The sequence below is a fragment of the Gobio gobio genome, assembly GCF_949357685.1.
Source record: "Gobio gobio genome assembly, chromosome: 8".
Lineage (NCBI taxonomy): Eukaryota > Metazoa > Chordata > Actinopteri > Cypriniformes > Gobionidae > Gobio > Gobio gobio.
In genome coordinates, this window is record NC_137114.1 from 24,154,686 (window position 1) to 24,180,908 (window position 26,223).

The window sequence follows — 26,223 nt, forward strand, 5'->3', positions numbered from 1 at the left end:
TTGTGATCCCTAGCATTTCCGCTACATCCACGTGCGGTTGACTTTATTTCCTGTGAAGTTTAGATTTCTCTTGCTTTGTTCGGCTGTGGAAAGTGGACTAACACATGCTTGGCAAATGTCTGCTTGAATTTCCAAATTCCACAGAAAGTGGAGAATCTTGTTTCATTGTATCATAATGCAATTCTAATGAAGCACACTCACATCCCTTTGAGATCATCCTACGCTTCGCTTTCCGGTGAGAAGTTATTCTACGCCCCCGTCTGTCTGACAAAACTCCCTATTGTTCCTTAAATCAAGAATTGTATTCAAACTCGGCCAGACAATCTGACAATGAGCGATGTCTCCGTGAAGTGAAGTTCCACTGCATTTTCTGTATGCTATGGTCAGCCACATCTGCGATATGCAGGGAAATTACCTATAAAAAGACAGTTTCATAAAGACTTTGTCCCCCTAAATATCCCCCGTTTTTCTCTAGGACCAGCCAGGCAGATGTTGGGTCAGACAGGAAGTTTCTTCGTCTTGCTCTCTGTCCTTAATGAATCTCTGGAGAGGGGCTGGATAGGGGCTGGACCTGGATCTGTCTCTTCCGTTTAAACCTTACGCTCCATTCTCCCGCCCTGCTTATGTAACCCTCATACGCTCAGTAAAACTCGCCTGAGATTCATCATGTGTGTAAAAAAAAAAAAAAAAAACTCAGGGCCAGACCAAGTGATGGTGTGATCATACTGATACTAATATGAAGCAAAGGGTGCTGAAATCACTGTCTTTTTAGCGGTTGTGACTTTTTGCACATACACATCAGCAACTTGTACACTGTAAAAAATGTAAGGCCTCTCCAATTCAACATTTTCTAGTGAGCGATCACATCTACATTTTTCAATTGGCCAAATTAAAAATCTGTGAATTGAATTTTATTCATTGTGGCAACAGTCTGTTAACATGGGCTCAATTAGAAATAATATGTTGAGCCAATGGAAAATTTTAATTTACCAACACTGTAAAAAATGTCAGGCCTCTCAAATTTTCTAGTGACCGATCACATCTAAATTTTTCAGTTGGCCAAATTGAATTTCTGTGAATTGATAAAATTGAAATCACAGAAATTCAATTTGGCCAACTAAAAAATGTAGATGTGATCGGTACACTAGAAAATTTTGAATTGGAGAAATGTTTTACAGTGAAACTGTGAGATTGGTCCAATTAAATGTTTTAAATTGTAGTCACAATTGTTTATTTCTCCCTGCCCAAAAGACAAAAATGACTAAAAACATAGCCTAAATATATTAAGCAAAATACAGACAACAGGGTTGACATTTTATCACATTACTTTATTAACAAGTAAATTCCAACACAGGATGTTTGGTTAAAATAAATACATTATTTTCAATAAGGAAAAACTCTTAATACATTCAAGAAGTCTTCTACATAACAGGATGTCTTAATGTGGTGAAGAAAACACGGCACTGCATAGGCTAAAAACCTGCAAATGAAAATAAAAACTAACATTAATGACAAAGTTCCCCTGCATCACATCTGGCAAATGACAGAACAGAAGTTACTTCATTATATAATTTGGATGAGACGAATGAATGGACGAATAAGAAAATCACGAGCTTGACGTGGTTGATATTAAAAGGCAATAACTCAAGCCCTGAAAGAGGCAGACTCCAAATGCTATCTAACAGCACCGGGTCGCATGGGACACATCACACAAATGACTTAATTTACTTATTACCTATTGTTTTAGACATATAAGACATGAGGAAAATAAAACTATTGGCTACCATTAGAGTTAACGAGAACACACGCATGAAACCAATGAATGCATGAACTCGTGATTCTACAAAGTGTCTTTTAAACTTCATACCAGGTCTAAAGCAAAACTGTGGAGAATAATTGTTATGCTGTGCTAAATACTCACCAACGTCTTGTGAGATGAATATGTCTATTCTCTTGGGAATGTCTGTTTCATTCTTCAGCACCTGCTGGTTCGGCTCCGCTTGCGCTGCCGCTCCCGCGCTCCGCATTCGAAATCTCCACACCAACGGTTTTTTTCAAGCGCATTTTGCGCATGCGTATACCGTTTTTTGGACGTAGGACTTGTTCAGCCAACATGGATTTTTCACTTCGACTTCATAGATTGACTGAGCACAAGTATATATGTTCGGTGAATATCCAATTTTAATTTTGAGTGAAGACCTTAAGCTATGATTAGTAAAATGCATCTTTTTGCATGGGGATAATTATTTGGAAGTCATTTATTGGGCCAATATGTAATGATCAGTTTTCCAAATTTTTCCAAAAAAATTGGCCTTTGAACACACTGAGATTGATTCATCATTCTGTATATTATTATGGTGTGTGCTAGGGCTGCGCAATATATCGAAATTATCGCAAATGTACATATCGCAATATGCATATCGCAAGGGCACGCAATATCTGAATGAAAAGTGTACGTTTTAGGTTGATGCATATAGCAAAGAAAAGACTGAGCACGTGACCGTTACTTATGTGACTTGCTTGACATTAAAAAGAGTTATTAAATGCAATAACTTGCGAAAAACAACTCTGCAGTCTCGTCTGCTGTCTGACACACACACCGAAACGTGCGCGTAAAACAGTAATATTGTGAAATAATATCACAAATTAAAATTACTATTCTATTTTTATATATTTTAAAATCTTATTTATTCCTTTGATGCAAAGCTGAATTTTCAGCATCATTACTCCAGTCTTAAGAGTCACAATCTGATCCTTCAGATCATTCTAATATGATGATTTGATGCTCATGAAACATTTCTCTTATCAATATTGTCAACACTTATTTGAAATGTCTTGATAAATTTAATGCATCCTTGCAGAATCAAAGTATTCATTTCTTTCCAAAAACATTTACAAAATGTTTATTTTAGCTTTTTTCTTTCTTGCTTTGAAATATTTATTGTGAGAAGTGCTACAGTATATTATTCTAATTTAGTTGAAAAGGTGTCTTTTCATGTTAAATTATCTAACATTATTTATTCCTATTTTCACAGTGTTTAAATAGGTCTTTATTCTTTATAATGAAAATATGAAGCAACCTTTATACAAAGGGGAAATAATATAATCAATGATATTTAAGGGTCTTTGACATCAAAAGGTTTAAAAATGCCTGTATTAAACAATTTCATACAATGTCTGTCAAGTTAATTAATATTTATGGTCATTTTAAAATGTATAGTTGTATTTCTAAACATTTTTTTTTTATTTGTGTTCCATAAATAATAACATCATAAAGTTTTAGATGTGGGTGAGTAAATAATGACAGTGACCTATTCCTTTAATGTTAAGCAAGCACACATATGTAACACACTTTAACATTTCTTTGCAGAACACAGTCTGAGGTGACATAAGCCCAGCACTGAGTGATCTGGCAGGAGCGATCGGTACTTTCAAGTGGATGCCGAAGTGTTTCAATATCCTTCTATTGTCCTGAGTCTGCGTCACGACCCTTGCGCGAGGATGGAGATGGGATTGAGATGGAGCTGGCTATTAAACCACAGGCTTGATTAGAGGATGATGGGATTGTTGTCCTGCAGCGAAATGGGGAAATGCTCAAGAGCTCATGCACTTCCCACACTTAGGCAAGTAACAGAGTAATGCCTCCCTTGAGATCTCCTGTGTGTGTGTGTGTGTGTGTGTGTGTGTGTGTGTGTGTGTGTGTGTGTGTGTGTGTGTGTGTGTGTGTGTGTGTGTGTGTGTGTGTGTGTGTGTGTGTGTGTGTGTGTGTGTGTGTGTGTGTGTGTGTGTGTGTGTGTGTGTGTGTGTGTGTGTGTGTGTGTGTGTGTGTGTGTGTGTGTTTGTGTGTGTGACCCCAGTGAGGACAAAATATTCAGGGGTCAGTGAGTTCTGCTGGGCTGGATGACAATATGACTGACAGCGTAAAGAGGTAAACCTGCTATTTTAGCTTGGCTCTCTCCTGACGGCGATGCACGTCTGTTTAATGGAAATTATGTTTGCCATTCCAAAGAGCCGTTTAGTGGTACCATATCCTCCACTTTGGACAAACATAATTATGTTGTCAATATATATCATAGTATTTAATTATTTTGATATTTCGCTTACTTTATGGTGCTCGAAAATAAAACTGCTGACAACAGAAGAAATGTACAAAACAGGTCTAATACACAAGTGTTTATAATTTATTGTGTTGAAGAAATTAAATCATAAACCAAACATCTAATTATTCAACAGATGAGATTATTTGGTCTACTGATTACATTTTTTTAATATTTAATATCAAAATGTAATATTTATTACACTTCATAAACCCACATTAATTTATATATTGTTTTTTTGTAATTCAACTATAAACTAGAAAATATATCAATCTTGCACACTACTTAAACTGGATTGAAAAGGGGGACAGAAAAAGAGTGCTTTTCGAGAAGTTTGAGTAGTTTGTATCCTATATGATTTATATATTTTCTAGTTTATATTGTACTTTTATCCTATGTACCTACAAATGATTTGGGTGTGTTTTTGTTTATTAATTTAATTTAAATTAAATAAATATTGAAATTAATGTTTACTCAATTATACTTTATTCAATTATATAACATTCATTAAATTATACTTTATAAAAATAATTCAAATGTAGGTTTATGATTGTTATGCCTTAATTATAATTAAATTATAAAATAGATTTTTTTATATTTTGCTTTTAAAGTTTCATATACATTGGGGTCTAAAGATTGAAGCCACTAGTAAAAATACATTTGCATTATTTTAAAAATGTACTTTTTCACACAAATCTACATAGTTTGAATGAAGAATGAAATAAAATGAATGGTTTAGTTTTTCACTTTAACGACAATCAGCATATTTGCTTCGTGACCTAATAATAGTGTGGAATTTAAAATATTTCATTTTCTATCATATATTTTCTTTTTATTTAAACCTGGAAATAACAAAGTTTTAGGATTCTGAGACATTTAAATCATGGACCCTCCTGTATATTCTATCTATCCTTTACAAACCGGCTTTCATATCATACCTGGTAGCTCACACCTCTAACACACACCAGTAGAGGTCAGCAAGTCCACTCACACAATAAACAACCGGCTAATTAATATTGGTTGATGAGGAACTAAGGATAAAAGCTACTGATTAATGTCCATCATACTTCCACTTGAATGCCACATAAACCGTGGAAATAGCGTATAAAGAGAGAGTCCAACAGCACGTGGGTTTTTTCCTGATGAAGTTCTACCCTCACATTGAGAATCCATTAGTCTGCTATAGGAAGAAACCTCCCAAGCCCCCTATTAAGGACAGGGAGTCTCCAGCACTCTGGGATTTGGCCTTCGTCACAGGCACCGACAGCGAGAAGGAAGCCATTAAATCATAAAATGTTGACTTCACTTTTTGAAATGAAAGGATTTATTGAAACAGCATGGTGGACTGGGGGGTACAAAAGACTTTTAGTGATGCATTTGGCTTTTACAGTATTTGAAACCGTTTGTGGCCGGAGAAGCCGGTGGGCGCGACAAAACTAATTGGACCATGTGACAAACAGCAGAAAGAGTCGGTCTTTACAGTCAAATACTTTTATGATTTATTAGACACAAATTGTACCACCAACACAAAGAATAGCCTGGAGGCTCTTTACTACAGTCAGTGGGGTGAATCAGGACAGAGGTGTGTAAACCACACGTCCCAGATAATCTCTGAGGACACTTTCATAACGCTGCAGAATCTGTGGCTTTTGTAAACCACGTTAGTGCGCATCTGAATAATGCATCAATGGATCTATTAGATACACTTCTGCTGCTATTTAGCGTTCATATGAATTTATTTATTTCTTGTTCAATTTAAATAAAATAAAGAAATATTTATAAATAAAAGATTTGAATTTATTGTCACCCTGAAATCAAAACAGACAATTCTTGTTTAGTTTTTTTGGAATATTGCAGTATTTATAATAATTGATTATTCATGCACATCATTATTATTTTTTTAAAATTCATGTGTCCTAATCTTTAATCAAAATAACTTCCCTTCCCTCTTGCAGCGACATGTCTTCTCTTCTCTGATGACGTGTTGACTGGCGCATGGGCGGGATCAACCTGTGAGATCGACCAATAGAAATACAATACAACTATCCAACCAATTCCCGGTGGACAAAATTAAGTCCCGCCCTACATTTTTTCTTGTTCGAGAAGCCGTTTCTCTCAGATATACGTCAAAATAGGGAAGAAAAGACTACCACAAGTTTCATGCCCACTTTAAATCTAAAAATTTTCAACAAAACTAGAGGTACAAATGTACCTAATATTTCCCGTATGAGCTTTTGTTGAACTCTAGGACATTTTGAAGAAGCCCTGAAAACATTACAATTATAAATACTTTATATCTATGTATTTATTAAATTTAATTTAGTTCAAATTTAGTTAAAAGGCTTTTGAAGTCGAATTGTATAGACCAAGAGGGGAAAAAATGATTTAAACTGAACAACAGCCTACCAAACACTTCACAAATCACTTTGTGATACTTTATTGAGACAGAATGATTCTTAATGTATTATTTGAGAATCATGTCAGTTCTCAGACCTGCAGTGTGGCAAAACTATCCAACAGATGTTTTTGAGATTTTTACATTGCATCAAATATTTCATAGCTCAATGGCACTATAACTGTGTATCCACATAATCAATTCCGCTGGGAGAATCTAAGCTATTTGCTCTGTACTGTTATTGAGCTTATTTAGTGCAATTTACAGTTGATAAATGTTTGTTTAATTTAAATGTAATTATGTTTCAGATATACATGCTGTTGTTTGCACAACACTGTTATGAGAGCCAACTGTTTTTAAACAATTATTTTCAGATTGCACGTAAAAGCAGAAACAGTGTGTGTTTGAAGGATGACACAGTACAAGAATTTTGTTAGAGGATTTATTATATATATATATTAGTCAAGTAATCATATTTCCAAATATCCTTATGTCTGTTTAAGCTGTGACCATATATGACATAAGGATGTTTAGAAATATGATTACTTGTCAGATGTGTTATGCAAGTACTTTAATGGAATTTTTGGGTGCAAGAGGAAATATTTGTGTACGTGATGAATTTCTGTAGTCTGTAAAGTCCGTAGTTCAAGCAGACCCAAAAATATATTGCATATCATAGTGCAATCATACCACTATTATATATCCCATATTTAAGGTTAATGCAACACAAATAACTTGCATGCAAGAATATTAATAAATAATAATCCTTATGAAAAGCCATGGTGAATGATGAAAATACTGAAAAATATCTGCATGAAACAGACTGCAAAAAAGATTATTCAGATTGATATGCTTCATAATGTCTGGTATTGTTGGCAGAGGATCTTTTCATTGAAAGGGCAAACTTCAAAATTTCAGGGCTGAAATCAAATTTTTATACTGTTCACTCTAACAAACAGAGTTATTTTCCATCTGATATTAGTGCTATCTAACATAAAAGTTTGTGTTTATATATGTGTGTGATATGTATGTTTATTTTTCATATATACCGTATGTATATAATAAATAGGTGAAAAAGATACACTTTCCTTCATTCATATAATTTTGTACCTTTTGAAAATATTAAAATTATGCAGGTCATTTTGTTATTTCTTTATTGCAAATTTAGTTTAAGTTTGGTATTTCCCATGCAGTTTGATTCTGCGTTTAATTTGATATTGGCTTCTGGGATTTGAAAACTATTGAGCATTGCATTTGTAATTATACAATATAATATAATATAAAATAGTATTTCTTCAAATTCAAATTTAGGTCAACGGCTTTGAGTTGAACTGAAGTTGAATTTTACAAACCAAGAATTACATTTTTTTTTAAACTGTACAAATCAACATTTTAATAAAAAAAAAATTAACTGATTATTTTAAAATAATAATAAGTTATTTGAATCTGTTGTCAGTGCTAATACTTGTAATTTCTGTTTTATAGGTTTAACAAATCCAAATTTCCCCTCTAGATCCTGCTGAAGAACTCCTGTATTTTGTTTGAGCAACATGTCTCAAAGATTTAACATGTGGCACTGTTGGTAATGTATCCTTAATTTTTTTTTTGTCTCTTGCTCCCTCTTTTTCTTTTCCTATGCAACTCTTTTCTTGTAGTCACCTCATAAGTGAAACCCTCACATATCACTGCTTTTCTAGCTGCTCCATGTGAGATCTGATCAGGCCTCAGTAAATCATGCCACAAGCAAGAGGGCATGACAGATATCGAAAGAGAGAAACCACGTATGAAAACAAACCTTGTGTGAACAGCATTCACACGTTCCAAAAACTCTCCTGATAATTTGACTAATAAGCAGGATAAACAGAGAATTTGCAGTACTCACCCGAGACGTCTGCTGTTTGACATCGTGCTTTGAGAGATGAGAATGACCGTCTCTCGTCTTCTCCGCTCTCTCTAAATAAGGCCCTGACTCCACACACTCTTTTCCCCATCTGCTAAAGCTATTTCCCCCCAAAAGGCATCTGATTTCCTCTCCTTCTTTTACCCATGAGCAGAGAAAGGCCGTGCTCTGTGTGCCGTTACACCGCATCTGTCTCTATGGGTGAAACCTTTGGGACGTCTTGAATGGCGATGCTGTTATTTCTGCTCGAGTAGTGTGTGCCGCGATGAGCACTGGTACTCTGATTAAAACAGTGATACACAACCATGACTGTAAATTACAACTAATGTACATTCCATAAAGAATATTTTATTCATTTTAGTAGGAAGTTGTTGAAATTATGTGGGATATATTGTCGGATATATGCATACTGTATATGTATATACAATACATACACATATATATTGCACCTAAAAGTTTAATATATATGTGTATTTTATATATATATATATATATATATATATATATATATATATATATATATATATATATATATATATATATATATATATATATATATATATATATATATATATATATATATATATATATATATATATATATATATATATATACACACACACACAAGTTCAGGAGCTGACCAGGCCAAAATAAAAAAAGTTAGTTTTTAACCCTCTTTCCTAAACCTAATCAAAAAGAAAGGAAAAGAAAATGCAATACTCTAAACTAACTGCCTAACCAAAAACCAGAGATCATAGTTTTCAATAAACAAAAATGCCGTCAGACTCCTTATTTTCCCAGTCCTCAATATTTGCAATATATTTCCAAAAAAATGTACAAAGCCAAGTAAACAAATTGAGAGGGCAATCCAAAATCAGTGTCAGAATTATTATTATTATTAATAATAATAAATAGAAATACAAACAATTTCCAACTCAGTCAGTACTCACAGTCTCTAATACACATACACACTCACTTAACACACACAAACTCTGTCTGGACTATACAATCTAACTCTCTCAGAAAACAAAGACGTTGTGATGACATTGCTTTTAAAGTACTGTGCACCAATCGGGAGATAGCATCAATCAGCCTGCCAATCAGACGATGTTCCTGAACAGGCACATATGCTGCGTCCCAAATTGCCTACTTTTACTTTGCCCTAAAAGTATGTACTCTTTTAGTGAAGAAAAAGTACATACTTTTGAGTTTGTAGTAAAATAGTAGACAAGCTTTGGGATATACTATCATGTCATACAATTGCATCTTTGCTCTATGTCGCATCCTGACACTCATCCTGTCACTGTAAACTGGCCTGTCAATCATATTGTCAAAGTTAAAATCCTCCAAATTTAATTATATTTTTTTACATATTGGAGAGAGAAATGCAGTAGCACTTGATCTGCAGTCGCGGGTCTTTCATGCGGAGACTGTCCTCATAATAATCCATAATAAGATGCGTTTGAAAGTTAAAGGGATGCAATATGATGCAATTTCTTGTTTAGCTTTCTCTTTAGTGTGTTATGTAGCTCATTGTGCATGCATAAGATCTGCAGAGTTACAAAGCTCAGAGTCTTAAACCTAAAGAGATATTCTTTATAAAAGTTAAGACTGAGCCACACCTTCCTAAAACACTTCGTTTAAACACGCCGTCACATCGCTACGTCAGTATGGACAGAGTTTCATAACACCGGCCAAAGAAGGCGTAACTTTTATTCTCGGTGTAGTATTGTTGTCGCCAGCGCCACCATGTCGTGGAGACGCTGTGTTTTTCTTTGCGAAAGCCAAACTACTTTTCTTTGGCCTTCCAAAAGAGGGCACAATTAGAAAACGGTGGCTAAGCTTTAGTTACAACACTGTTCCAGAACAGTACAACCCAAATATTTGCTTGTGTCTTTGTCGTTTCTACGATAACAAATGCAAACTTACCAATCTGATACTTTCTGGTCCAGTCGCGTTGGCAACGTTGATCAATCAGCTCAGATTCGGGCTCGAATTAGGACCGACATTATCATGTCAATATTGCTTTGCTTTGGGAGCTGATGTTCCAAATAGAGTTAGAAGCGTGATATTTCCGTCACATGCTTAAGGTATTCAGGCCAATCACGATGCACTGGATTGCTGGCCAATCAGAGCACACAGCGCTTTTTAGAACGATGAGCTTTGTAAAAATCGATGCGTTTCAGAAAAGAGTGGCATAGAGGAGCAACAATAATGTACAGTGTGTGTAAAATAATGACTTTTTTGAACCTAAAACCGTGTAAACACATTGCATTAAACCAAATACACAAGATAATGTTCTTTTTAGAACCATCATATGACCCCTTTAATGGCTAAACTGTCCATATTGATATTGCAGATGAAATATAACACGGATAACATTAAATAAAAATATTTTTTATCAGGTTAAACTTGATTAGTCACTCAAACCTTTATCCAAATCTCTCACCGTCGGTTGCGCGTATCCGCCATGTTTTATAGTTGTTAACGCTTCTTACTCGTGTTTGTAGTTATGAAGCGAATCCTCCTCCAAAGCGCAATGGATTAATGGACTTTATCGTCAATTAATCGTCATCAGTCCCAGAATGCATCTTGCACCAACAAGCAAGTGTCAATAGCGGATGAGAAACCCAGCGTAATTTAATAATACTACTGTTATTGTGTCTCAAAATGTAGTTTTAAGACTTTTTCACGCAAGAATCTCAAATCTGGTTTATTTATAAAGAGAGCACCTATTTGAAAATTGTATCTGGCATTGTCGGAGCTGTGAGCTCCATTCGATCACCGGGCGCTCAGCGCTCATTAACCCCGCTGAGAGCAGCCTTTCCTCGGCTAGTCCTGATGTCTGCCGCTGGCTCTGATGTCTCTAGTGGTTAAACATGAGATATAATTCATCTTGTGTAGATCCAACTGGCGATCTTTGGTCTCATGAATCTTTCATTTGTTCCCTGCCAAATCGTTTAGGCTGAGGGCAAAGTATACTTTATATTTTAGGCTATTTAACTTTACCGTTGTAGCCTACCAGTGCTGACTTTGTTCGACTGAATTGTTTGCTTTATTTATTGTATGGCTTCTTGTACCTTTTACTTATACTTTTATAATGACTATTATTGATCACACATAAACTGACATTTAACAAAAAGAGACTGGGTTGTGTTTTATGTCATATTTAATTTTATTACAGTGATAATCATATTTATGCACACTTATTGTCTGAACCACATATTATGTTTTTTTTATTTTTTTTAAATATATAAACGAAAAGAGGCAGGGTTGTGTTTTATATTTCGTTTTGTTATAAATATACATGCAGTGAAGATAATCAAGCTATGCGTTGCCTGTACCACATTTGTGTGGCTATAATATGTTTCATTTTTTTTATGAAAATGAAAAGAGGCAGAGTGGTGTTTTATAACATATATTTCGTTTTATTATAGCCTAAAATATACATACAGGAGTGAGAGCGAGCTGAGTGACGCTATCAAGAACACTGCTGTTCCATTAGCAGAGTACCGGATTGTGTCCTCCCGTCCTCGGGAGTTCGTTCACCCGAGTCGAACTTGGCAAGTCTGAACTACCAAGGATGCAAGTCAGAAGTTTGCGTACTTGGTATTGAGAAACGACCTATGCTTTGCGGCACATTTATTCTAATCTCATATACTATTTAGGATGGATAGTATGGACATTGTTGTTTTGGGAGTATCTGTATCCCTGTGTCCCAGAGATATAACAAAACACATAAACAAACCATAGGGTCATAGTATACATATATACGCACACACACATACGCACACACACTCACACACACACACACACACACACACACACACACACACACGCACACACACACACACACACATGTTGGGTTTTCATGTTTTATGGGGACTTTCCAGAGGCGTAATGGTTTTTATACCGTACAAACCGTATTTCATATCCCCCTACACTGCCCCTGCCCCTAAACCTACCCATCACGGGAGACATTCTGCATTTTTACATTTTCAAAAAACATCACTTAGTCTGATTTATAAGATATTTTCCTCATGGGGACCAAAAAATGTCCCCACAAGGACGAGGATTTCGGATATTGCCATCTTTGTGGGTACATTTTGTCCCCATAACGTAGGGATTACCAGTCCACACACACACACACACACACACACACACACACACACTACAGTTTAAACAAAAAAGATTACTTTCATTCAGCTTCAGCAGGAATGCATTTAACTGATAATAAGACATGTAATGTTAAAAAAGTATTTTTGTTACAATAAAAAAAACAAAAAAACAAAACAAAGCTAAATGTATCATGGTTTCCACAAAAATATTAAGCAGCACAACTGTTTTCAACATTGATAATAATAAGAAATGTTTCTTGAGCAGCAAATCAGAATGATTTCTGAAGGATCATGTGATACTGAAGAAGACCGATGCAAAAGAATTCAGCTTTGTGATCACAGGAAAAAATTACATTTAAAATGTAATAATTTGAAAATTGTAATAATAATAATAATAATAATAATAATAAAGTTTACAATTTGAAAATTGTAATATAATAATAATACAATTTTAATAATATTTCACACTATTTTTGTTACTGTATTTTTGATCAAATAAATGCAGCCTTGGTGAGCATAAGATACTTCTCAAAAAACATTAAAATATTGTATATATTTGGAATAAATTATAATTATAAAAAAAAATAAACAAAGATGAAAAATGTGACCGTAAAATGTTTTTGAAAATGTTGTTTGTAAAGTAAATGTACAGTATATGCACACGTTCACTACTATAAGAACAATAGTGTGAAACACAAGTGATTTCATAATTACATTGCCCTGCTTTTGTACGTCATTGATGTTGTAGATGGTTTATCGATGGACTGCTCAAAAAGAAAAGACTCAACTGTTTGTGCAGTCATACAACCAATAGAAGAAGATCTACAGCTTAGTGACTTCTTCTAGCACTGAGCCCCTGTCCTCTAAATCATCCTCACAACAGAGGAGAAAGAGCTGAAGATCAACAACCCATTAACACTTTTAACCCCTCTCAGCTGCTCCGACCTTCTCAACAAATCTGCCTTTTGGGACCAAAGAAAAAGTAACAAATAAAAAAACAAATCATGAAAAAGATTTAGAAGGGCTGAAATGAAAATCTATTTCTGACATGTTTTAAATGTATCGAGCTGTGGGGCTGGACTGGCTCGATTCAGTGGACAGTTGTGGCGGGGTTCTGTGACCCAGCCTCCCTCTCATGTTACGGCCCTATTTATAACATCTCCCACCCCTCCTTCAGTCCCAGCCCATTGCCCAAAAGCCCGGCCACTGTTAGGAAGCACCTTTCCCTCTCAGCTGGGCCGCAGTCTGCGCTAGACTGTCAACTAAGATTCAGCTCTCATCATTATCGTCAGCTGCTGCTGCCTGGCAACTCTCGTTCGCGACGTGCATGGGATTATCACACACACTCACACACACGTGTACTGACACACTTTTTTCCGTTTCCACTTTTTTCGAGGAGAGATTGTTTAGAGTGAGAAGCAAAGGAGCGTTTTGGTGTTTCTGTGGTTTTTAATTAATCTTTTCATCTTGTGGAAGTTTTGCTCTTGTGGTTTCTGTTTTGCTAGCGACCAGTTTCGTGCATGCGATGGATCACACACTGTTCGGCTGTTTGCGCAGCCCTCACGCCCCTCCGCAGGCCCTGCACCCCGCCTTCGCCCTTCACGGACGCTCCGAGCACCTCTCCACGTACCCTGACCTCTCCACCTCCTCTCCTTCTTCTACCTGCATCGTGAGCGGTTACCCAGGTGAGGATGGGGGACTGTTTGGGGGGCACGGGCATCAGCGAGGGCCACCCATGTCCCAGCAGCATCATCATCATCATCACCATCATCTACCCCAACCGCAGCAGACCGGATGGCACATACCGCAGACGGCCAGCGCCTCACCAGCAAGCGCCCGTCTAGGACTGGGCATCTCGGCCCCTGATTCAGGCTCTTCCGACATGGGACCCGGGGGCCCCAGCCTCTGCGCAAGCACCCCGAGCCTCGGCGGAGGGGTGCCCTCAGGTGCCTCTTGTGTTCCCGGAGGGGATTTCGGACGTCATACGATGTCGCCAGCCGAGGCAGAGAAAAGGAATAGCAAACGAAGAAGTGACAGCTCTGGTAAGACAAAGGCTCATTTTTTATTTTAAACTAATATATACTTAGAGTAAAAGCAAAAGCTTGGGATCTGATCAAATCATTTTCAGGGAAAATCTGAGGTTGTATGTGCATTTTTTAAGTGAAACTTGCTAAATATTCTCATTGTTTGAAATTACATTTTTAAGAATCAAATTTTATATATATATATATATATATATATATATATATATATATATATATATATATATATATATATATATAGTGTGTGTAAATAATATTTTAATTGGTAAAATACAAAATGTAATATATTTCTTATTTTATAAATCTTATAAATAATATATCAATACATATTTAGCATATATTATTTATTTGCTATTTGTAAATCATATTTATATTTGTTAAATACAAAATTATAAATATTTCTTTTTTTACAAATATTGTAAATAAAGGATATTTTAAGTATTTATAAATATATTATTTATATATAATATTTATGAATTATAATATAAATTCTATATATAAAAAAAGATTGAAAAACTGTAATTTTATCCTATGCATATTGCAAGAACGTATTACATCATGTAAATAAATTCTTTATAATGTTTTCCCGAATATCACTTCTGTCATCAATCATTCTTTCGTTATTTTAGTCCCAATTAAACACTGTTAAAACATCTATGTTTTTTTTTTTATTGTAACTGAAAAAAAAAAAGAATTTAAAGAGTCATGGTGCATTTTAACAGCCTTCACAATCAGATTGAGTGCAGTGCTAGTGCTTTTGGAAAATGGTTCTCTTACTGTTCGAAAATGCGGATCTGTGTTTTTGCCTGTGAGAGTTTTGTAGGTGTTGGCTTACACGCACAGAAGCAATTATTTTGGCTTGCAGAGGGCAGATTGTAACTCTTGTGTGGGCATTTAACTGCACGCATGATTCACGTTTAGTCTCATCTGTTTCATCTCCTCACTTTTTTGGCAAGCACAAATAAGGCTTGTGGTAAAGTAACTAATGCCATGGTCTGAGAAGGAGAACAGGGACGCCTGTGTTGGCATTTAACACGAAAAGCCAAACGTTAGATGACAGCAGTGCTTTAAGCAGCTTTCTCTTTGAAGCTAATTTGTTTGTACATTGGAATCAGAACGGGAATATACTGTTACTGTATTTTTGGTTTTGCTGATGGGTAAAACGGGCAGGGAGATATGAGGTAAATTGAAGGGTTTTCGGTTCACTGCAAAAGAACTTCTTTAATCTGATGGGCATCTCCAGTTTGTTTTGTCTGGAATAGTTGCCACTCGTGTTAAAAAAATCAATTTAACACTGCATAAAATGGATCATAAAATGTATTTTTACGATCTTGTTACTTCAAAGGGAATTTTAACTACTTTCTGCCCTTAAAACAAAGTTCAGGTCCACACAAGAGGCACAGCCCTGCAGATGTTGGTTTATTCTTCATTTGTGCCAACCCGAAATTAACATAACATAAATACACTTGTTCCACCGCTGAAAAGGTCGAACAGAATTGGAGGACTCCTCACCAGTTCAAGCATTTTAAACTTGTTTTTTTTTTTTACATTTTAGAATGTAACTTTAGAAGTGAAGATACGCAATTCTTGTATATAAAATATAAAAAAAAACAGGCAGACATAATTAGGAAAAATTATATGCACTGCTAAAAATAATCATTATGTATTTACTATTTTTATTATTTGTACTAATATTATAATAATAATATTATTAATACAAAAATATTATAATAAAGTAAAATTTTGAATATTATTTCAATAATTTTGGATGTTATTCTACTCCCAGTACAGTTTTTAGCCTGCAAGTGGGATCTACAATAAACATAGAGTTATTACCATGCTGCGGTGTGTCACATTTATTGAATTATTGAAAATGTATTTAATAAGTAATTCTCGTGGGTATTTGAACACTGTTGATCTATTTTGAGCATTATAGTTTTTAAAAGGTATTTAAATTATTAAAATGTTTCAATATACTTTATATTCTATTGACGGTTGCCTCATTTTCAGAGCAAATGTGGCATAACCAAAAAAAAAAAAATGAAAGTCTTTGCTTTATATAATGAGCACCAATCAGTGCAACAAGGGCTGATTTTAACAGTCAAAATGTCAACATATTTTTCAATTTATTTTAAGATACGTTCATTTTAAGATATATTGTTTGATTTATTCAAAGCATGTGTGCATGTTCTAATAAAACAGCACATGCCCGGTTTGGATAGAAGACAGCAGCCTTTAGTATTTTGTCATGTGGATTTTCATGATGTTCATTTTGTTTTCTTGGTTTTTTCACCAATAAAGCTCAGCCCTAGTGTGTGTAAGTAGAATATTAAAGTGGATGTCTACATTTTCATTGTAGCTGTATTTTTCATCAAAATCATCTTTAAAAGCTTAGGCTGTCCTGCTCCCATTGTACTTTTCTTTTTTTAAAGAAGAGATATAAGTTAAAGCGCAGGCCTAATTGCTGTGGTTTAACCGCCGTGTCGCGAAGCTGGGAAAAGTTGCCTTAACTTAGAGCAGCTCTGTTCACAAAACGCTGCTCGTGTTGGTTTTTCTCACTCCACAATGGCTGATTTAACAGTTGGCTTGCAATAAATGCCTTTTTGCTCTTGTTTTAATCAGACTCGCATTCGGCCGGCTCTTTAAAATACATCTGGCAAAATTCTAGCTAAAACTGGGTATAATCAGGGAAGTTATGCAATTTGATGCACTGTTTTTAGAAATCACCTGATGATTATTTGTGAGCTTGAGCAACTTCTTTTCTAAACTACAATATCATCATTACACGTACCGTTCTTGATATTTTCATCCCGAGTCTGTCCTCGTCAGGCTCTGCAAATCTCAACCTGTAAATGATACTGTTAAATAACACGTTTGACATGTGTTTATAGCCATCATGATGTGGCTGACAGTGGCGATTTCACACTTCATCTGAACATCCACCTACAGTGAGACCTTCAAGGCGATGGGTATATTCAAACTGAAATACTTTGCCATATCTCAGTATCTTAACAACACTTTGTTTGAGAATCCGACTAGCCTGACACAGCAACAGTGGCTCAACCAATAGCATGAGTTTGGGGGCGGGGACAATCTCACTAATTGACCCTATTTACATTTCCGGGTTTCTCAGAAGCAAAAGTCGTCATAGTTGTGTAAACTTATTGTGGTTGAATGAGAGACTACATTAAATATATATTTTTTGTGTTCCAATTTGCTCATATAGCAAAGGAAAGACTCCACAATGGTGTTTTCACAACTTTAAAAAAAAAGAGTGCAAAAAAATTGAGATTGATAACGGCAGTCAGAAGAGAGAAAGATGCCACTCCAACAGCCGCTGTATTAGAAACACCCTCACAGCAGCGTTAACTAGTTTCTTGTAATTTCATGCAAAGGTTATATAATACGAAGTATAGTGTTATAGTATATAATGGACATACATAAAAAATATATATATATTTTTTTTAATTTACGATGCAGGTGACCGTTAAAACGTGTCATTAAAGTCAGTGAAAAGGTTGAGGAAGTGTTAGGGAAAATATGTTTGAAAAAGTTTGATAATTTGCGTTCTTCTGTGTAACCAGCAGTGTTGGTAAGGTTACTTTGGAAATGTAATGGGTTACAGATTACAAGTTACCCTATTTAAAATTGAATAAGTAGTGTAACTATTTCAATACTTTATAAAAAAGTAATGTAACTGATTACATTTCATTACTTTTTGATTACAAATTTGTATTATTTGCCATGGTGGCAACTCTCAGACAGGTTGTAGCCTAAAGCTTCCAGCGGCAATGTGGATTGATGTAATTGGCAGACGCGGTGCGCTGCAAATTCAAACTAGAGCCAATAAAAAGCATCAGAATAGCATTGCGTCACTAAACAGCCTTTAAATGGCAGGAGGCTTCATGCACAACAAAACAGGCAAAACATTTTAGTAACTGTAATTTAATTACACATTTTTTCTCAGTAACTGTAACGGATTACAGTTACATTTTATTTTGTAATTAAAATATGTAATCTAGTTACATGTAACTAGTTACTCCCCAACACTGGTAACTAGGGCCTAAAATGAACACTCGGCAAGCGTCAAATGCGAGTAAAAAAATGGCGTTGATGAGTAGCCTATATGAAACTGTCAGTCGCCAGTAACAATTTATTTTTTAAATTCTTACAATGCAGTGTTGCGACAACATGAACATGAACAAACGTGAACAACATGAAAGTTTCAGCCTTTCCAATGTAAATATTTAAGTGCTGGAACACGCGGAAGGGAATCCGTTACTCACACGCTGTGTGGGAAGTTAAAACATCCGAAGCGCGCGCCCTGAAAACCGTGTGCACGCGAAGATGAGCTCTCTTTCATGCCTTCCTGCGCTTGAATGGACAAAATCAATCAAAATTTAAAAAGCCATCTCGACGAATATCCTAGTAAACATGATCAGTTAAGTGAATGACGCATGATCCGTGCATGCATTCGGTCAGTGACAGCATCCTAATAATCTGCTACTGTCTCTAATGTTAATCAAACAACAAAGAAAAAAAATCACTCACTGCTCTTGAACTTTAAAAAGGATATGAAGACTATGCAGCATTATTTATTTGATTAGCCTACTCCGTACCTTAAAAACTATTAGACCTGTCTGAAGAGCAATTTATTTCATTTGTAACTTTGTTGTATTCTATTTATTGGTGCTATTGCTTGTAATTTGATTGTTTGTTCTAATTTTATTACTGATTGTTTACTTGTCTTTTAAATGTAGGCTATTCAATTTATATTAGTTAATCTAGTACTTTTAGCTGTGTTATCAAAATTGGAATTGAGGTTTGTGAATTTTCACTAGTATCTAAAATGTTGGTGTCATAACTGACTGTTTTGTGTCTGGTAAATTTTCTTAAGTCTCCAGCCATTGGCAGATGTGGCAAAAAGTTAGTTTTAGGCCTTGTGTGTAACATTTGAAGAACATATTTTGAAGAATGTTTTAACTGGACTTTCTCTGAATGGACAAAAAAAGACATTCTCAAAATATCCTCCTTTTTTTGCCTTCACAGAAGTACATTTTGGAACAGTAGGAGAGTAAAATTTGATTAATGGGTGAAGATGGGATAGTACACGGCATTTTAACATTGAAGAAACATGAAAAATGATGTATTTGAAATATCATGCTGACTTGTGCTGAAATGGCAATCTCATTAAAGTAGACTCTATTTACAGCTGGGTTTTGGATAGCTAGCTGGATTAGCGCTCACTCCACACACCCATAGATAAATGAACCCCAAATCTTGAAATGTCTTTTGCAAGTGAGTCACAGCAACTTGAAGTCATGATAAAGGCACACGTCTGAGAAAAGAAGACTAAAATTTCCTTCCTCATGTGTCAAAACAACAAGCACACGTGTCTTTTCGGTAGGATGGATAGCTAGGCTAATCTGACATTTCCTCATTGACCTTTTGTGTTTCCCATTCAAGAATAGACTAGACGTAATTGAGCTCTTGCAATAACCACATGTAATTGTATATGCGCTTTTATGCATTCATGTTCTGTCACTCCAAAAAACATCTGAAACTGGGGAAAGCAATGCGCCGCAATTGACAGCGCAAGAGCGAGGGAGGGAAATAAGAAACACTCCACTGAAAATTGTTGTGAGCTGGCAGCTCCTGAGTCATGAGTGGAAGACGCTCGTAACATTTTGAGGTAAATAAACTAAGGAAATATATTTTTACACATCCACCAGTACTGTTTTGTTCCATATTAAAACTACAAGGGTAGCGGATTCCATCAACAGTAAGTCAAATGAAGTCTTTGGAAAGTGTTCTGGTGAGCGCCAACTCATTGTGAGAATCTATATAGCGGTTTATGAAAACTCACGGCTGGGGCTGACTTTTACAAACAGCTGGCATGCACAATTGCAGCGTCGTAAAATATGACTGGCAGTATTCCTTATTCTCCTCTGCTTTCCTTTTAAGACATTTCTGGGATTTCAACCCTGCAGTGATTGTATTTAATTGGAACGCTTGCATTGATTGTGTTTCAAAGCTCATTTTGTTGTGGAACGTGACATTGATACTGCCCATTGATTCTGCCATTTTGTGACCATTCTTGTTTTTTCTTTTAAGAGTCCCAAGATGGGAATTTCAAATCGGATGTGAGCAGCAAGCCAAGGAAGGAGCGGACAGCGTTCACCAAAGAGCAAATTCGAGAACTGGAGGCAGAATTCGCCCATCACAACTATTTGACCAGACTGAGGCGGTACGAAATCGCCGTAAACCTGGATCTCACGGAAAGGCAGGTGAGATCTGGTCCCTGTTCATCAATCATTCTGTCAGAAGCTACTGCCGTTTTCCTTTTTTTTGGGGTTCATTGCTTTTCTATCCAGCCATGGAGTGGGACTATTGTATTCCAGATGTTTCTGCAAGCTCTCTTTTTGGCTTTAGTCAAGTAACGGGAGAGGCGAAGGAAGTTCTGTCCGCTAAGGCACTTCCGCTTTGCTGCTCCGTCTTACAAATTGGTCTCTGCGTGGGAAGGCGCTTCCTACAGCCATATGTGAAATAAATAGCACATGACGCTTTATTTGGAGCCAAAGATATATAGGTTGTTGTAACTATTTGATGTTTTAACCAAACAACTATGTAATCTTATTAAACCATTGAAGTTTATTGACTCTTACAGACATAAAGAGATGACATCATGCTTGCTGTTTTTGAAATGACATCATTGGCAGGTCATTCTGGCCTAATTCAAAACACCATTCATAACATTTTAACTGCTCTATGAGCCGTGCAAGTGCGTTAAATCATAATATGTCCAGTATATCGCAGTATTTTAGATTGGTTTCATAGGACTCTGCAGTTTGCCATGGATCCCACAAGGAAGTGACATCTGTGGCCTTAAATTATGCCACATTCTCTGGGGATACATTCCCAAGGCTTAGAATTAAAAACCTTGCCACACGACAAGTAATCAAATCCGTCTCCTGCAATGTGATCCCTGTGTGAACCTGCTGGAGTTCTGGACCTTCGTGGCAGGAGTAGTGCTGTGAGTGTAGGACCACCACCGTTTTGCACACGTACAGTGGTTATTAATCATAATAATATTGCACAGCCTAATTAAAACGACTATCTTTAATTCAATTTATTACAGCACCTGCAAGACAGCACTGTATTGTATCCCTAAATTATTTAGGGGTTTAGAATCAAACTTCTCCAGTTAATTCAGTCTGAACTGCCTAACATACAAACTCCATGTAAACTTGTATATATATATATATATATATATATATATATATATAGATTAATTTGAGAATAGATTAAATTCCCATTTACTTTTTTTGAAAACCTAACAAAAACAATGATATCATCTACTGTTCGTAAAGAATTCTCATTGGCTTTTTGTCCTATTTTTTATTTCCTGCATTGATTTAACCATATGAGTGTCTTGCCACTGCACAGGCAGTGCTGCGTTGTGTTTTGATATTCATACGCAACCAAGAGAAATCAAGTGTGCTGAGTTTTTATGTATTCCAAAGTCATAATATTTGTATGACTTTAAATATATTCCAAAGCTGCTGGTATTTTTAGGAAATGCATATTTAGTTTTTATATTTTGTCTGTTTTTTTAGTCTAATGACATCCACTAACCAGTGACCAGGACATACTGGACATTTTCAGGCTGAGAGAAGAATTGCAAACGCTGCAGATATATTTTAAGGGTGGCAGTCTTACAGTGCTGACAGTAATAAACGTGGGTGGCCAACTTAATAGTGTTTTTAAAAAATAGCTATCACTGGTATTCGTCAAGCCTGATTGTGTAGGAAGAATTCCGGTCCATTCCATGTGACTATCCAGCATTATACACCGCCAGAAATATATTTTAGCGTATGGTGGCCCAGTCCCCCAGCAAGCCTTACTTGCACTGCAGTGACCATTTAAGAAACAGCTAAATCATCATTCTGGGAAATGTAAATACCGTCTCTGAATTAACTTTAAAGGAAAATGCCACAGAAAAGACGGCCTGAAAATAGCTGCCCAATATGTGCATTGAAAGCTATGGTATTTTTCATGCGTCTTCAGAGAAACATAATTCCAAATATTGTGAATCATACATTAGAATAGCAGGGCAGTCACTTGATCACATGGCACACTTGCACCTGATGGAGGGATATTAGCTTACTGGAGTTTGGTGAGTCATGGCCTGATCTACCTCTCCAATCGCTCTGCCAACAACCACAGTAAACAGATCATCTGCACCATCGGGGTGAACAAACAGACTAATTTGCTGAAGACAAATTACACTCTTAAAAATAAAGGCTCCGATTTTTTTTCACAGCAATGCCAGTAAAGAACCATTTTGGGTTCCCCAAGGAACCTTACATGGAACACTTTTTAAAAACCACTTACTTTTTGGAACCATCATTGCCAATAAAGATCCTTTATTTTTAAGGCATTAGTCTGGATATATTCAAAAACCCATATTTTTCTCTACGTTTTGGCCTTCTGTCCACACTGAGATGGCATATTTGTCCTGCAGTTTGGACTGTGAAAACAGAAGTATTCGAAAACCATGGTGCATATTTAGTAGGAGTGGGACAAATATCGTTGTCCTTCTCCATGCGATAGGAGAATCGATATGTCGGTGCCAAATATCGATATTTTAATTTTAAAAAGGTGCTCTGAATAGATCTCCCTGCTCCTAGCGTCGCTACTTCATGGCTCCTCGAGGTGGCGCTCAACACGTGAATGAGGGAAACGTGAACATAAATTAACTAGCCTAAGAAAAATATGTTTTTATGGGATGGCGGACAGCAGTGTGAGTAAAATAACAGATGCCCCAGCCACGTTCAAGTCCAAAGTCTGGAAAACCTGCACTTCAATCTTTTCACAGGCATTTGATGTATATTATAGGATTGTCAAACAATATATTGATTATCGCAGAATTGCTGTATGGGGATATTATCGGTATTGTGAGCCATGTATCGTATCGTATCGTGAGGTACCCTGTGATTCCCATCCCTAATGTTTAGTCATGTGATACATATTGTAACTATAAATATCTATGTTATTCTCGCATGTTCTGTTTACTTGTGTAGTGTTGCTAAAGATAATTGTTACTTTGCACAATCTTCATATTAAATTCCTGAAAAGATGATCGAAAATGTACTCGCAATTGCTGTTGTGCGTCAAAACATGAGGGCAGTTGTGTTTAAGACCATACATGGAATAGTGATTTTTGAGTGCGATCTGCATGCACCAGTAAGTGTTGGGATATTTTGATGAAATAATAGTGGCAGAAGAAGTGTGAGAACTTTATTATGTCTGAACGAGAAACTTTTGGAACGAAGAGAGTTTTGAAACCATTTTTAAATGTATTGGGATTGATGTAGATGTAGCCTAAGAATGTAGGATCTGATAACTCATGTGTCTTTCTTTCTCACCAGGTAAAAGTGTGGTTTCAGAACAGACGGATGAAGTGGAAGCGAGTTAAAGGAGGCCAACAGGGGGCAGTAGCGAGAGAAAAAGAGCTTGTGAATGTGAAAAAGGGAACATTGCTTCCCTCCGAGTTTTCGGGAATTCCTGGACTCCACCATACACCGGACTCACTTATCAACAATGAGGACAGCCACGACAGCGACCAGAGCTCTGAGCACGCTCACTTATGATACTGTCGATGCTTATCCGGGGTCATGTTCAGTTACGGACTGAAAGTACAGACTGAAAGTACACACAGACTGCACAGCAGATGATACGTGCCAATGAGGAGGCACCTCACCATGACGCCTTTCAGGACAGTTCCTGTGACGCCTCAAAGTAGTGACGGTGATTGCTCAATATGTAACAATGTACACAGGACTGATATATTGTTGTGCATTTTGGATGATACCGAATATTTGTGAAACTTTGGCATCAATATTCACAAAGAAAAGGTGCCTTGCTAGTTTTACAGAAATGTTTACATGTTTGAAAATGCCATTAAATGCATCAAAGGAGCTGTAAGCCATTTTAAAAACCTCCCCGTCAGCAAAGACAAAGTGTTTTACAAGAGCCTATAGGGACTGTCAGGTCGTATGGATATTTTCTACATGCTATTCCATAAAAAAATTAGCTTACAGCACCTTAGAGTTCCCTTCTACTGCTGTTTTACTTGAAAGACAGAATAGCAGATTAGCAGTGTTAAAATTGACTGGTCGAATCTGGCCCAACATTCCATTCTGATCTTGCATTGAAAAGGTGTATGTTTTAGATTGCACTGTCAATTTCTGTGCCTTAATTGATTTCTACTGTATGTTTTTGTACAATTTCGATGCGATCGAAATAATGATCAATCAAGTGTGCAGGAGAGTCAAAAACATTTCAGATAATATTGTCATGTAAATAGAATTATTCTTAAGTTCCAAAAATCTGACAGCTGTATCATGTGCACACAATACCACATGCTTCAACAATAAACTTTTCGTATGTTGCTTGTATGATTTTCTTATCATGAATGATTCTTTCTTGGAGGTTAGCTAATGACAGACACTGCTTGAAGAATGATTTGAGAAAACTGGCTTTCGACTACATAACTGGCTGCCAGGACTCAATAAGGGAGCGTTACGGGTCAGCTGACGGAACTGCCATCCTATATGGCCTCTGCTACAGTATATCCTACTTTTTTTTATATTATGTACATTCATGTTTATGCCTTTCAAACTTGAAAATATTTGGTTTTATGTGACATTTGGCTTGTGAAATACTATTTAAAATTTTTGTGTCAAAAAAGTCAAAGTCTAATTTATTGTCAATTCTGCCACATGTACAGTACATACATACAGAGAATTGAAATGTCGATACTCTCAGACCCTTGGTGCATACAGTTAACACTAAACACTAACAGTAGACATAAGAATACAAATAAATGCTGTCTTGGTAGTATCAGTAAGAACGGGTTATATAAATAATTGTAATAATTACACGGTGCTTCCTTTAAAATAAATGCCAGCACATTGCTACAACAATCATAATGAAAAGACCCTTAACAATAATGCTTAACAATGAACTCCGTTAAAGAGATACAGATGGCAGTTTATCTGTTCAATAAGATGGTGGTCCAGAGGGTTAAACCATGGAACTGACACGCAGAAGGTTGCTGGTTCGATCCCAGCGGTCACCACCAGTGTGTCCTTGAGCTAGGCACTTTACTCCCTGTAATAAGGGCACTGTAAGTTGCTTTGGATAAAAGCGTCTGCCAATAGTATAAATGTAAATGTCAATAATACACCTTACTCACCTGCTGAGTAATATAAACGCCATCACCGCGTTACTTGTCAAATCCCTCAGTTTTCGCCATCTCTGAAAAGCCAAGCCAATGTTGATTCTTGTTTTGTCGCATTCTCTTTTTGTAAGACAAAACGGACAAAAACACGTTTTGGAAGAAGGATTAATTATGTATTTGGTCATCATTATTTAAATTTTGTTAATTTTGAAAAAAAAAAAAAAGTTACATAGGCCTAGTGTAGCCTACTTTTAAATAGTGTAAAAATTACCCTTAAAATGTATTTAAAACTCAATTGTAAATGAAAATGTATTTAAATAATTTGTGTTAAAAAGTATACAAATATTAACTGTATTCCAGAAAGGTTAATTTACCGTCAAACCCTGAACTCTCAGTTGATTAACCCAAACCTTGCTTACTCGAGGT

The 26,223-nt window shown here is 36.1% G+C and overlaps 1 protein-coding gene across 1 annotated transcript; it reads left to right on the plus strand.

Annotated features, from left to right (window-relative positions):
- Positions 1-13,688: 13,688 nt before the first annotated feature.
- On the plus strand, positions 13,689-25,298 carry meox2a (mesenchyme homeobox 2a). Its single transcript, XM_079823525.1, has 3 exons — positions 13,689-14,552; positions 20,667-20,839; positions 23,984-25,298. The coding sequence occupies exons 1-3, from the start codon at positions 14,036-14,038 to the stop codon at positions 24,203-24,205; spliced, it is 912 nt and encodes a 303-aa protein (XP_079679651.1). The 5' UTR covers positions 13,689-14,035; the 3' UTR covers positions 24,206-25,298.
- The last annotated feature ends 925 nt before the right edge of the window (positions 25,299-26,223 follow it).